Raw genomic sequence first — 14,681 nt, forward strand, 5'->3', positions numbered from 1 at the left:
CATATTATTACCTGATTTTTATATAAAGAAACATACTAGTAAATAATATCCACATAATTAAGCACCCCTAAATGGCGGACACTTCATGGCTGTCGCCAAACGGTGCATTATTTGTTGGTGTAATGCAGGTCTTCCGATAATTTGTTTTAGTTAATCTCTTTTAATGTGCTTATATGTGCTAGACAAAGTGTGGTAAAAGTCTGGGGCAGGTGATGAATGTTGGCAATTACCGGCCCAAATATTTTAAATGTCTGTGAGTGAACCGTTTCCCCGGACTGCAGCGATTTCTTCTTCTCAGATTTTATGTGGTTCCTGGACAGGTGCTCCCCCCCATTAGTCCGGGAAGTCGAGTGTCAAGTGTATGTAATTCAGCACTACACAGTCTGTTGGGAACAGGTATGTCAAACACAAAGGAGACGTTCCATTTTATTATAAAATTATATTACGTATATGAAAAGTAATACATAAAGTTGAAAAAATAACCAAAAAAATAAAATAACAGTGATAGAAATATGGAGACATTTAATAAATAAAGGAAAGTCTGGATCATCATGCTCTTCAAAACTAATGCTTGTGTCAGGTTGAAACAAAAGGTTCTTGAAAACTTTCTTGTTATCAACCGCCTTTGAGGAGCAAAAAGGGAAATAATGCTTTCTTCTTTGTCTGTCTGTTCGTGACGAAGATATCTAAAAAGTGGACTGACAACTCACCAGATACATGTAAAAACATCCTCAAGATGATCAAATTTTGGGAATAATCTGATAAAAGCCAGCTGAATGATGGCAAGAGAATGATAAGAACGAAATCAGTGATTCCAAAGAATATGTATTGCCGCCATATTGGCCAGAGCTTGAACATGGGTGCCATTTTTTACTGTTTTCATCAGATGTTATCAGGAAGCAGGGACCCCCTTCTGGGTAATGGCCATGAGTGATGGCAGCCACCTTCAAAATTTAGTTTGGCCATTATGGCGGGAAATGTGTGTCCTTTGCAAAATGTTGTTCAATATTAATTTTAATTGTTTCCAAATATGTAAAGAATGAAAAAAGTACCAATGTGTATGTGTATGCGTGTTTTTACAGATTGTTATTTTAAAGTAATACAATTAACAGAAGAAAATTAAAGCTCCTTAGTTTAATTAGACATAATTTTCAAATTGTCAACACTTTTAGGACAGCTAGTCATGTACCCATTCCTGTGTTGGTAAGGCAACGTTCCAGGTGAATGTGATGACCCAGCCAATTCTTTTGGTACCTAAGTTTTGGCATGTTAGTCTGTGATCCGTGATCCATGTCCAAGAAAGCATCAGCATCTGTGTCACAAGAAATTGAGCTCATGGGAAAAGGTGGAGAAACATCCACTGCTTCTGCCACTGCTAGGGCTGTGGCAGTGATGGCAACACTTCTCTTTCCTTTAACTCTTTATCCCCTATATCTGACGATTGTCAGCCAACCTCGTTCAGCGTGCGAGTCCTGTACCTAGCCATCGTCCACCAGTTGTCAACAACTGGCGGCAAGTTCTCTTGGTGTGAATGGAATGTAGAGTGTGAACTGTTATATCAGGAACTGTTATATCAGGTTGTGTCAGAGCATATTTTCTCCTCCCTTAAGGCCAAAGAGAGCTTCCCCCCCACCATCCCTTCTCCCACTACCCCATGGGGCCTTGTTCAGTGTATCTGGGTGGCTTCTCCCTCCCTATACACACCAACAGATCATTTGATACTAAAGTTGTGGCACCCATGTATGAAGTGAGCATAATCATGCTCTGGCAACCTGTTGTCACACAGCATGTCTGATTTCATGGATAATATATGATGGCCGAGGCATATGAAACAGGTGCCAGTTTAGGTAGTAATATGCAGGAACAATGATGACTACTGACAATTATAGTCGATATGTAGTTTCAAATCCTTATGTTGCAGACCACTGTTTTGTTGTATTTTACTCCACTGAGGGCAGTTCCTAGGCTATTGATAAATATATAATCAGTGAAACTAACAAAACAGCTGTCTGCAATATTATTATTAAATATTGGAAATTCAAAATCATCAAAATCAACCATAACTGACTATTTGTCACTGGTCCCTGCATACCACTGATATTGACACCTATTTCCTATGGGTAGGCCATCACATACTATCCACAAAATCTGACAGGTCATGTGACAGCAATTTGCCAGAGCACGTTAATGCACACCTCAGACTTGAGTGCAGTAACTATACTACTACTACACACCCCATCCCCTCCCCTCCCCCACCCAGGAACCCTTCCTCTCCCTGGGCCCTTTTGATGGTGTATTGCGCAGCATGCCATTGACAAAATGTGAAATTCCCTGGGGTGTGCTGTAATAAATGAATGTTACTATTAATTATGCTATAAAAAGGACATTACTGATAAAATTAAGAAGCTACAATGAACACAGAGGAACATTGGCCAAAGGACGCCTTAAGCCTGTGACATGTCGCCATCATGTTTTCTAAAGTTTTTATGTTCGGCGACGGTTACGTGTCTGCATATTTTTGCCTTTAGCAGTGAAAATATTTTGAATAGCAATTATTGTGCAAAAGAATTTGTCAGGAGCAGAAAATTGCGAGGAAGTTGATTATCTTGAAAATTAAGAAAGAAATCATCTCCAAGCAAGAAAAAGTGTAAAAGATCCAAGTGCTGAGTATGGTACAGCTAAAACAACGATCCATACAGTATCAAAGAACAAGGAATAAATAAAAAATGCCTGAGGCAAAAGGAATCTCCACGTAAAGCACTCCCCCCTCCTTGCCCAGCCCCAGATGAGCCCCAGCTAAACTTGCCCTGCAGCATCTGGTGCACATGACAGAGTCACACCACCCAGGGATTTTATGTTCTATTTTTCAAGTTTAAAAGGTTACCTTGGGGGTCAAGATTAGTTTTATCAACATTTCCATATCTCATTTCCTACCTTATGAACTACACTTATGCTGTAATACATCTTGTAGTAGCTTTCAAACATCTTGGAATATTTAGGAAACAGCACATGGATCAAAACAAGTGTGAAAATAGCAACGAAATATGAATGCAAACACGTGGCCACGGGCGGCAAAGTAGCCCAGAGCAATGAAATGTGCAAACACAATGGGGTCGAGGGGAGCAGAGTCCCCAGTAGGTTAACAATACATTTATCTGTCTTTTACCCTAAGGAGGGTCAAGGGGGGCAAAGCTCCCCTGTAAAAGAGAGCGTAGACACTCCATTTTTATTTAAACCGTGGTGAGCCACAAGTCTGGTTGCATTACTGTGCATGGCCATGTGGGTTTTCAAATTTCATTGCTGTTTTCACACTATATATCTCAACTCTGTTTCCTATGGCTTTCCAAGAGGTTTCAAGATTAGCATAAAAATTGTATGACAACAAAGAGTGGTGTGTATGGTAGGAAATAAGATATGGGCACCCTCGTAAGAGCAAAATTTACCTTACTGGAAGTTAACTTTAGTCTTAGTTGTGGGCCTGGAATGATTACCCAGAAATTCATGTATCCATGTGAAACTTGAAAATCAGGTCCTAGCTGTGGCTGGGGGATGGATAGAGCAAGGACCTGGTGTTCTGTTGCCTGCCTCTGAAGATCATAAAGTTGAGCTTCACAACATGCACAATGGATGCACACTGAAGCCTATGCCACAGACACACACAGACGTGGAAATGGACCAAGGATCACGGGACATCTACATGCCTGGCCTAAAGATGCAGATTACTACAAGTCTTCACTGTGGGGGTCATCATCACCCTGACCCTCACTACCCTGGGAGTCTTCACACTGAGTGTTGTCAGGTTTGGAGTCATCACTCTGGGAATGATTACTCTGAGAGGTGGAAGATGAACTCTGTCCCTCAGGTTTCACGAGACCCAGTGCTGCCTTCAGCAACATTCCAACATCCCTCTTCTGCTGCCCTTCTGCAGGAAAGGAAGCAACCCATTATGTGACACAGCAATGTGAATAAATGTTGCCTAATTCTAGGCAACACATTCCAAAATTACCAAATATCAACTCAATATCCTCACACATTCTAAGGGACAGAAATGCAACTTCACCCACAACAAAGGCAAGGCTACTGTCACGTATTATTATGGGTGACATACAAGAACCAGTCAGGCTGTATACAACAAATGAAGTAATGCCACACATTCAAATCAAGGAAAACGGCTGCAACATCCCCAAGGCTACAGCTATATGCCATTTTTTTGTTTCTTGTTTTTGTTGCCCTTGAACAGTTTAAAAAAAAAAAAATAAATAAATAAATAAATAAAATAAAAAAGTGAAAGATGAGAAGCAGTGAGGCAGCACACACGGGACCTCCTTCCTTACCTTCCAAACCTGTGACTTCCCGCTCCAGCTGCAACTTCTCCTGAGCAATCTGCAGCATGCCTTCCTCGATCGTGCCCTTGCCGATGAGGCGGACAATCTTCACGGGCCTGCCAGGAGGAGGACACTCTTTAGAGACACAGCAACAGTGGCTTACATAGACTTAGTGACACCCTTCTTTCGGGACACAGCCAACCCTAACCCAGCCTGACAGACACTGCCAGCCATGGAGGGGAATACTTTAGGCAGCACAACATATTAAAGTGATTAGCCAATGTATGTGATTTTCTCCTCCATCTTGCTTCACCCTTAACCCCTTCACTATGGCCGGGCCAAAACAGCCACCTGTGCCATATCCAGGATCGCCGCGCGCGCCAAATTTCAAATGTCGCTATTGAATATAACAAGTTTTCAGTCATAAGCTCAACATAATCATCATGTAATATATATGAAAACATACAGAATTAAATGGTGCACGTAAAGAAATTCACTACGGGCGGGCCAAAACAGCACCCTGTGCTGTATCATGGATCACCTAGTGCGCCAAATTTCAAATGTTGCTATTGAATATAACAAGTTTTCACCCATAAACTCAACATAATCATCATGTATTACATATGAAAACATGCAGAATGAAATGCTGCACATAAAGAAACATAAATTAATTGATAATTTTGAGATGCAAGCATAAACATAGATAAAATAACTCGTATATTGGCTAAAGCGAGCCAGGACGCAGTATGCGCATCCTCTGATATGGTACGGGGCACACAAGGTCACAGTATACACCTCCTCGTGTTGAAGGGGTTAACTCAAGAACAGCGACAGACCTCAATTGAGGCTTGCCCGAGGAGAGGCGACAAGCCTCAATTGAGCGCGATTTTTGAACGCGTACAGAAATCGCGCCAGTAGGTCAGGTTGGCTGAAAATTGGACTGGATCATGTAATATGTGGCAACAATCAGTAGGACTACCCACTATCCCCCCACCCCCACCCCCAGCCGGCAGCAGACCCCCTCACCCTACCCTCCCGGGCAGGTTCATGAGATGCATGTATGCCTGCCGCTAGCCTCCCCTCACCCCTCTCCATCCTCCCGGCTGGCCTCTACCCTGCCTCACCTCCTCTCCATCCTCCCTCTCAGTCTCCTTTCCTTACATCAAAAGTGGTAGGGAAAATAGAAACTGGCAACCTATACTATGTAAACAGATAAACCCTACCCCTCACCTCCACCACCAAGATCTCTCTCTCTCTCTCTCTCTCTCTCTCTCTCTCTCTTTCCATTCAAAATCCATCCATCTTCCCTTCCTCTGCCTCACCCTGCTAACCGGCAACCCTATAGAACAGAGATAAAGAGCCAGAGCAGTGAGCAGTGCAGACGACACAAAGATTGGTAACTCGGTTCTCACTGACGAAGACAGGCAAAGCCTCCAAGAGGATTTGCACAAAATTTCAGCTTGGTCTGATAGATGGGAGATGACCTTTAACGTAGACAAGTGCCAGGTACTTCAAGTTGGAACAAAAAATAAGAAGTTTGATTACGAAATGCGTGGCGTAAAACTCACACGCGTTCAATGCGTTAAGGACCTGGGGGTCAAAATCGCGTCAAACCTCAAATTCTCACATCAATGCATCGATGCAGCAAATAAAGCGAACAGAATGTTGGGCTTCATTAAAAGAAACTTTTTATTCAAGAATAAAGATGTAATACTCCCGCTCTACAATAGTTTAGTCAGACCCCACTTGGAATATGCGGTACAGTTTTGGACTCCCCACAATGCAAAGGACATTGCTAAATTAGAAGGTGTTCAGCGTCGGGCAACAAAAATGATCCCTTCCTTGCACAACAAATCCTCAAAGAAAGGCTTTCCACCCTTAACATGTTCTCTCTTGAGAAACGTCGCCTCTGAGGAAAACTGATCGAATGTTTTGAAATACTTAATGGTTTCACGAATTTAGACAGAACAAAATTGTTTATGATCGATGACACTTTGCGAACGAGGAACAATGGCATAAAACTCAAATGTAGACAAGTAAATTCAGACTGCACCAAATTTTTTTTTACCAACGTTGTAGTGCGAGAATGGAATAAGCTTCCACCGTCAGTGGCCCAGTGTAACACGACTGACTCCTTTAAAAACAAACTCGACCGTCACTTCCTTGAACTTAATATTAACTAGAGTAGAAAAGCAACGTTTTGGAGCCATCTGATTAATGTAGAATCACTTAGGTTTAAGGACAGATCACCTAGTCTGGACCATGGGGTCTGTGTGGTCTGATTTTCTATGTAATTCCCCTTTACAGCCCCACGTCAATCGTCTTGCCTCGTCTCATAGCACGTCTTATTTATAAATTATTGATAAACTAAAAAAATTAAGATATAGATGAGGTGTATATTAGTAGTTACAAATATGTGTACGTGCTACGTATCATTTACGCTCATGTCCCTCGTCTTGCCTCGTTGCACGAAGTCCCCCCTCGCATGTCCTAGGGGTTGCCAGCACTCGGCTAAATCCCATTTATTGACCGCTGCCACAGCCATACAAATAGGTTTAGAACATTTTGGTTTTCACTGTCCTATGCGCTCCAATATTCCAAAGGCGCTGAGGTACTGTTTTTGCAATTCTGAGACTCAATTTTTTGGTCAACCAGTTGCCTGACAATGGCTCTCTCCAACCCTGGGATTGCTTTTCTCGGGTTAATGCCTCTGCAGCCTCTTTCTCCCCCACCACCTCCCTCAACCCCACCACTGCCACCACCTCCTTCAGCTCCATCACCACCACTTCCTCTTTCAACAGTGACCTCTTTCAACCCATGACCTCATCACTGGATCTAAATTGAAAGTACCTTGTTTGAATTAAAATTGTTGTTACTCAATACCCACTGCTTCAATAACACAATGTTTTTATTGTAGTGAAATGATTACAAAAAAACTTTGTGTAATTGAAGCAGTGTGTATTAAGAAACAACAATTTTAATTTAAACAAAGGTACTTTCAAGTTAGATCCAGTGATAAGGTCACGGGTTGAGGGGTCTGTTCCCACCCCTTTAACCCTTTCTTTGTGCGTGGTGCGGATGTGACTATCCCCTCAGGCGCAGTCGGGCAGCCCAATGGGAGATCTCTTTTAACCTCTGTATCTCAAAAACTATTCATCACAGCTAAAATCCAAAAACACCATTGGAAAGAGGAGGCCCAGATCTACAGGAGTCGGTTATGTAAGCCTCTCCTGCGAACGTACATGCACGTTCAGGGAGTGTTGAATGTGAACACTTACGTCAGTGCGTGCACAATGATCAGCCATTTTGAGGAAACTGCGGACATCTCTCCTTGAGGTTCTGGCAAGGTAATATTGCCAACTGCAATATTTACAACTATTTGGTCAAAGAATCAGTCAGGTGATAGGTGAAGCTATGCAAAAATGCCGCTATATTGGACAAGAACACCCTCCAGTCACTCGTCCGTAGATTTTCCGCGCTGGGCTGATATGATTTTCCACCAAATTTAGTTGAGAACCCACTCAATTGGCAATCCTATGTTGTGATAAATATTGTTGGAACACTCTCATATGCAGTAGATTTGAGTGTGGCTGGAGCTCACAGTGAGCATTTAGCAAATACGCCTAACGCTCGCTGTGAGCGTTTAGCCCTGAAAGGGTTAATCCCCCAGTCTTTCCATCATAGCATGGGTCAGGTGACATGACTCCCATTATGTGACCTGCCAGACAGGGGTTTACCCACCCCTCCTTGCCCCACCCTGTTCATCTTTGTTTAAAATGAGATCTGTAATGACTTTCCTCAGTTACTCTCCTGCTTCTTACCACTGAAAATGGTGGCAGTGTCCACTAAAACTGTCCAGTAAATAAAACATCTTTCATCTGCAAGTGTGAGTTACAAAGTAATATGTTGTGGGTCTTTTCTCTCCCTTAAAGTCACCTTTAGTCACATTCAGTGCATTACAAAGATGCACAAACTCAGTCCTTACATCTGCATCTTGTGTAAGTTACAGACATGCTGGTGAAGCTGCAGTGTGTCACCCACCACAGCACTCTCCTGTGGTGCCAGTGTAGGGAGGGAGAGGATGGACTTTGCAGGGTGGGGGCCACACACAAAAGTATTTATAAATTTACATGATGATGCTTCTTGCAGTATGAGTGATGTGATCCTGAGCCTCTGAACCCACCTTGTCTGTCCCACACGATGGCAGCGGTCCTCTGCCTGTTTGTCATTGTAAGGGTTGAAGTCTATGTCGTGGAGGATCACTGTGTTGGCAGCTGTCAGGTTGATCCCAAGCCCCCCAGCCTTGGTTGAGAGGAGGAAGATGAAGATGTCCTCTTCTTCCGTGAACTGGTCAATGAGTTCCTGCCTGTTGAGAAAGATTTTTTTGTTGTGCAAGATAGTACAAGAAACAGTTCAAGGCCAAAACAGACTAACTAACTAACAGGGAGGAGGTGCATTGCCTCCAAAAAACAGAACAGAATTGTATAAAAAAAAAAAAAAAAAAAAAGGCTGCAAGTCCATAAACAGGAAAACTGATTAGATAAAAGCTGAGATACATACTTTGTGATATGATAATTCGTCATTTTAAGTAAAAAATATGCTACATACATGTTGTTTTTGCTTTATTTTGCGAGAAATGAGGGTTTTAAAATTTGTTTGGTGCTGTTACAGGAATGGGCTCTGGCAGGAGGAGCAGCAGCAGCAAGGTGGTGAATGGTCGGTTAACCTGCAGTGATCTACACTTATTTAAACAAGCTTGGTGCTCAAATCTTTACTGAGAACAGTTAGTAAATGACAGATTAAATTTTTATGCTTTCTAAATGAAGAGAATGTACATGTAACACAAAAGTACTCTAGTTATTAAGTAGTACATTTTTAACATACATGGCAGCTCGCCACAGCCAGGCTTCACTTCCTTTGTTAGTTTACTGCCACTGTTCAATGATGCCGTTCCTCCTACTTTGAGTGGTGCTTCCATTATAATTCAATTACTCGCTTCCTTCATATGTCCTTCATCCTCATCAAGTAGATTTAAGAATTATCCTGAATTTTTAACTAAATTCTGCAGCCTTCTCCATAACTAAGAATATTAAGGCGTTTCTTATTCATTAACTTTGCCCTCTCCTCTTAAGCCCCTTTCACACGAGTGTTTTTTGCCGCTCCGGCACATGCCACATGGTTTAACTTTACATTGACTTATGGGTGCATTCACACGAGGCCAGAGCGGCAGTCTTGCTCCTCCGGCAGCCACACCCTGCCATACTGCCAGCAAGACCGCAATGGCAGAAATGCTGCACTACGGTTTCGGTGGTCATGTGTTGCTATGGGCGCCTTCACACATCCGGTGTTTGCCGCTTGCGGCGACGGATAGTTGTCTGTCAACACTGGGAGGAAGGGCACGCGACCACTTTGTCTGCATCATTGGAAAGGCTGGTATGCACTATATTTTCCGTCTTATGAACTTTCAATTAATGTCTATTGAAAATGTAAGTGTCTTACATATTAATTCTGTGTACCTCTGTACAACAAACATCTGGATTTAAATTTCAGGGTTATGGCTAATTTGAAGCCGGAGCAGCAAAAACCGCTCGTGTGAAAGGGCCAAAGGTGTAAGATTACTTAACATCTTACCAGTCAGTGGCCACTGGATCTGAGTTTGTGTAGTACTATTACATCTTTCACTATGTCTGGATTTCCAGTAACAATAAAGTCTATTTCATTCATTCTCGCCATTCGGGTTTCTCCAGATCCATTTCCTGTTTGCTCTTTTCTAGAAAAATCATGTTCATGATTTTTAGTCAATTTCTTTTCACAGATTCAACAATCTGACCTCCTCTTCAGTTTCTTGTACCTGTTTTAAAATGGCCAATTCCTGTTTTACAGACATTTTGGGAGATGTTAAATTCTCCCATGACTTGAAAACTGGGTTTGTGCTCCTTCACCCTCGTAAAACTTTTCTACTTCATCATCACTGTAAGTTGATGTTTGTGCATTGGTTTGTGATTAATGTTCCCTTATTTTTTATAGGGATTGTGTTCTTGGCATGCCCAAGAATGGCTAAAACTACGAATACTCAAACCACTTCTGTGCTTCTCAAATAACGCTACAGTCAAACCTCAACATCTGCGAGGCTTAGGTAAGACACACCCACGAATGTTGAGTACCCACGTTTACCTGCTAATAGATACTTAAATACAGCAATCACTAGTGAGGCTACTGCAAATATGAAGGTGTGTGGGGTGAGCCACAAGGGCTTTGGCTGGTCACAAAAGTGCTCAAGAAAAGCCATGGATACCCAAATCTTTAACTTCATAACATCCATGGATTATCCCATGGACATTCAAATTCGTGGAGCTTGAGATTTTACTTTTTTGCTGTACATGTCAATAATTTTCTGCTCTTCTTGGGGAGGCAGTGGCCAAGACATCAGCATGTGGGCGTGGTGAGCCTGTGGACCTTGGTTCGAGTCCAACAAAAGTGTGCTGGCAATGGTCAACCACTGTTAAATGGCAGAAGATTATCCACATGCTGCCCAGATCTTGAGTCAACCCTAAATTCAGCAAATTCAGACAAATGGAGCACCAGAGGGCAGCATGGGCCTAGCAAGTCATATATCATGGTAGCCATCATTATCATCATCTCATCAATGCCTGCTCCTGGGAGCTCCCACCAGGGGATGGCCATGGCAGAAGAGTTTATAACTTTCTCTATCCAGACACTCCCTCCTTGCCTGCTCAAAGTTTCTCAACGATCTTTCCCCCCTCTCCCTAACGTACTCTTGCACCCTATCCCTCCATTTCACAGGAGGTCATCCTCTAGCATTCCCTCCCTCTATCTCACTCACATACACCCTTCTGGTCATCTTACTCTCCTCCATTCGCTCCATGTGGCCAAATCACGTTAAAGTCTGTTGCTTCACTTCTTCCCTTCATCCCCGTGACACATTCCAAAACGCTCGTACACACTTTTATTACTCATTCCATCCATTCTACTCACACCACAAGCACTCCTCAAATAACTCATTTCCACTGCCTGCACTCTAGACCTCTGACTTTTATTCCAGGCCCACGTTTCACTTGCATATGTGAGAGTTGATACTATTATTGTATTTCTCAAATCCCTCTTTACCTCCATGCTCACACTTCTGCCATTCATGATTCGTCCCAAAGACCCTACCACCCTTCCTCCTTGCAATGCCCTTTCTCTTATCTTTCCATCCATATCACCATGCTTACACATAACTGATCCAAGGTACTTAAACTCATTGACCTCCTCCATTTCTTCACCATTCAGAATTATTTTACATTCTTTTTCACATTCAATTTCCACTCTATATGGGCATACAAAATCTACAACTTCACATCTACTCCGCTCACAAACCATCACTTTACTTTTGTTGACATTTACTTTCAGCTTTCTCCTTTTACAGACAATATCAAAAACACTGACCAAATTTTGTAAGTCACTTTCATTTTCTGCAATGAGCACCGTGTCACCGGCAAACAGTATCAAATTCAGTACCCACTTCCTTCCCTCAGCGAACATTTTTATTCTTACTTCCCCAACTTTGCCCTTCATTTCTCTCATAACACCATCCATATAAATATTGAACAACCACGGTGACATAACACACCCCTGTCTTAACCCGCCGTCTGCCAGCACCGTATATATACGGTCTAACCCTATGCCGCGGACAATGCCAGCGCCGTATATATACGGTCTGATATTAAAAAAATCATTATAAATCGAAGTTGAAAGATAAAGCAAAGATATCCCGTAGGCATCACGTTTGAACTTTGGCGGGCTGGGCGCTACCCATGTGAGTCACCCAGCCCCACCGCGCATCTTGGCATCGCCAGCGTCAGTATCTCCCTGTGCTTCACTGAGTGACGACATGGCGCAACCAAGGCTTAGAGATGAAGACATTTGGGAGCTGTTATACAACTGCCCTGAGGATGGGGATGTGTAAATATGTTATTATGTAGTGCGCAGACATGACAGCAACCACAGAAAAATATATAGTGAAAAACACTACAAAAAACGTATGTTTACAAGATATCCGCTACTTATTCGCGTGTCCTATAGCGCCCCCGCCCATCACTGTGCCCATGAACAACGCCCACAGGTTCAGTGATCATGGTGGTAAAAACTCAGAACAATTGGTTTAGTGTGTACGGAGTAACAAATAGTCCAACGAAAACATTCGTTAGTGTTCTGTGTAAAAATAAAGTCTACGGATCCTGCGCATACTTTTTCACGGCCACGACGAGACATAACGAAGGCAAAATTCATCCGTTCCAGGCTTCGGTGAGTACTTATATTGATGTTTTCCATGTTTTTGCATGATTCTGAACCTATCTAGGTAATTTTTGAAAAGTCGAAAAAAAGCCGGCACTGGGGTTGGCTACAGGTCTTCAAATAGCCGGCAGACGGCGGGTTAAGCCCACTTTTATCTCTAAATGTTCACTTGTTTCTCCACTAATTTTGACACATGCAGATGCATACTCATAGAAAGACTTTATTGCACTAAGCAGTTTTCCTCCCACACCATAAATCTTTAACCCCTTCACTACGGCCGGCCCAAAACAGCGCCCCATGCCGTATCTGGGATTGCCGCACGCGCCAAATTTCAAATGTCGCTATTGAATAGAACAAGTTTTCAGCCATAAACTCAATATAAACATCATGTATTATATATGAAAACATGCAGAATTAAATGGTGCACATAAAGAAACATAAATTAATTGATAATTTTGAGATGTATGCATAAATAAAGAGATAAAATAACTCGTGCATTGGCTAAAGCAAGCCAGGACGCAGTATTCGCGTCCTCGGATATGGTACAGGGCATGCAAGGATGCAGTACATGTGTCCTGTGTTGAAGGGGATAAAACATCATGGCAGCTACTATAAATAAAATTCGCCTGTGCCACAAAAAGGCTGGGGTCATCCAAGAGACCCCTCAAGTGAGCCTACCGGTGCTACAGGCAGCACCTAAAAAAAAATAATAATAATAATTTTAAAATTAACTCCTTTTCTGGGCTTTCACGAATCGTGGCTGTGGTACAGTGGACCCTAAAAAGGGCTCACCATAAAACCCATAATTCAAGCTAATTGTAGGCGGTGGCGGCAGAGAGCAACCCACCATACATGCCCTGGGTCACAGTGGTGGGTGAGTGATTTTGAGATGGGCTTTTTTGTCATAGGTGGTGCTGTAAGGTCATGGCAGACTGAATTTGCTATCCATACAGTAATCACTTGTCAAATTCTCTAAAGTAGACAACAAGCGACTCTCGGCTAGATGCCACGCATCACAAGGCTGTTTATTTTGTAACAAACACCACCCAAAAAGAATGGAGTTTGAGTAAAAGTAAATATTTTTAACAGCTTTATGGTTATGAGAGGAGTACTCTGATGTACGTTCCATGCTCTTCTCTTAGTCTCAAAATGCAGTGTAATTTTGCTGTTTCTCGGCCACTTCTCGGCTTTCCCACAGCCGCAGCCCACGGGTTAATGTGGCTGAGCTGTGTCCAGGAGCCATGAGGGAAGCACATGATACAGACAAAGAAAATACTAGCAACTTTGATAACCATGTAGATGCACAACTGAGGAGTGAGGCAGCAGCGGTGGCAGTGCCGGCTTCCTCCTATGGTGGTTGTTTACGCTGCTGCCACATGCGCAGTGGGACTTTAAAATTTATGGCAAAGATAATATTTCACATGTAAATATTTCTTGAATAACCTGCAAATAACCGAGTCCATGAATAAAAGGGGAACTCTGTAATTTACGCTTGTGTCTTCTGATGAGCTTGATAATGATACCAGTTACTCTTTCAGTAATGCTGAAATTTTTTTCTACATTTCTGCCAGATTTTAGTTAATTAACCATTGTCTTATGGGTGTCTGAATTAATTTCTGTTTGGTGATCCTGGTAAAAATCGCATACCTTAAAAATGCCAGATCATTTTCAGCACAATATGACCTCTAAGAGCAAAGTTACTGTGTATCAAACGTTCCTCCTCAAGTGTGTGGCGCAACCCGCCGCGCAGAGATCACCCAGAGTGTAAGAACAAGGTGCGTACATTCTCTCTCTCTCTCTCTCTCTCTTTTATTTAAACAATAGCACATAGGTTTAAAGCCTATTAGTAGGGTGTGGGACTTCACGAGCTAAGGGACCCCTCTTCCTTGAGGGCACCTATTCCAAAGCTTGCCCAGCATCACTTTTAGTTTGATTTTATATTAATGTGGGTGTGGCCCCCCTTTAAGTCCATATTGTTCATGGTCACTCACCCAAGGGTGGTGTGCGCGACACCACAGGTGGGCAGCAGTCTTGACACGCTGGGTGCTCAGGGCTGAG

At 42.6% G+C, this 14,681-nt stretch overlaps 1 protein-coding gene across 4 annotated transcripts in view; it reads right to left on the reverse strand.

Annotated features, from left to right (window-relative positions):
* Positions 1-413: 413 nt before the first annotated feature.
* Positions 414-14,681, reverse strand: part of LOC127008519 (SWI/SNF-related matrix-associated actin-dependent regulator of chromatin subfamily A containing DEAD/H box 1 homolog) — a 68,194-nt gene continuing 53,926 nt past the window's right edge. For all 4 annotated transcript variants that reach the window (XM_050880639.1, XM_050880640.1, XM_050880641.1 and 1 more), the window contains 3 exons: positions 8,509-8,691; positions 4,335-4,441; positions 414-3,922 (listed from right to left, as the gene is read on the reverse strand). In XM_050880639.1, the coding sequence (XP_050736596.1) occupies positions 3,723-3,922; positions 4,335-4,441; positions 8,509-8,691 (490 nt within the window). In that variant the 3' untranslated portion in view covers positions 414-3,722. The remainder of the gene's footprint in view (positions 3,923-4,334; positions 4,442-8,508; positions 8,692-14,681) is intronic.

Source organism: Eriocheir sinensis, chromosome 38, assembly GCF_024679095.1.
Source record: "Eriocheir sinensis breed Jianghai 21 chromosome 38, ASM2467909v1, whole genome shotgun sequence".
In the NCBI taxonomy this organism is placed as follows: Eukaryota; Metazoa; Arthropoda; class Malacostraca; order Decapoda; family Varunidae; genus Eriocheir; species Eriocheir sinensis.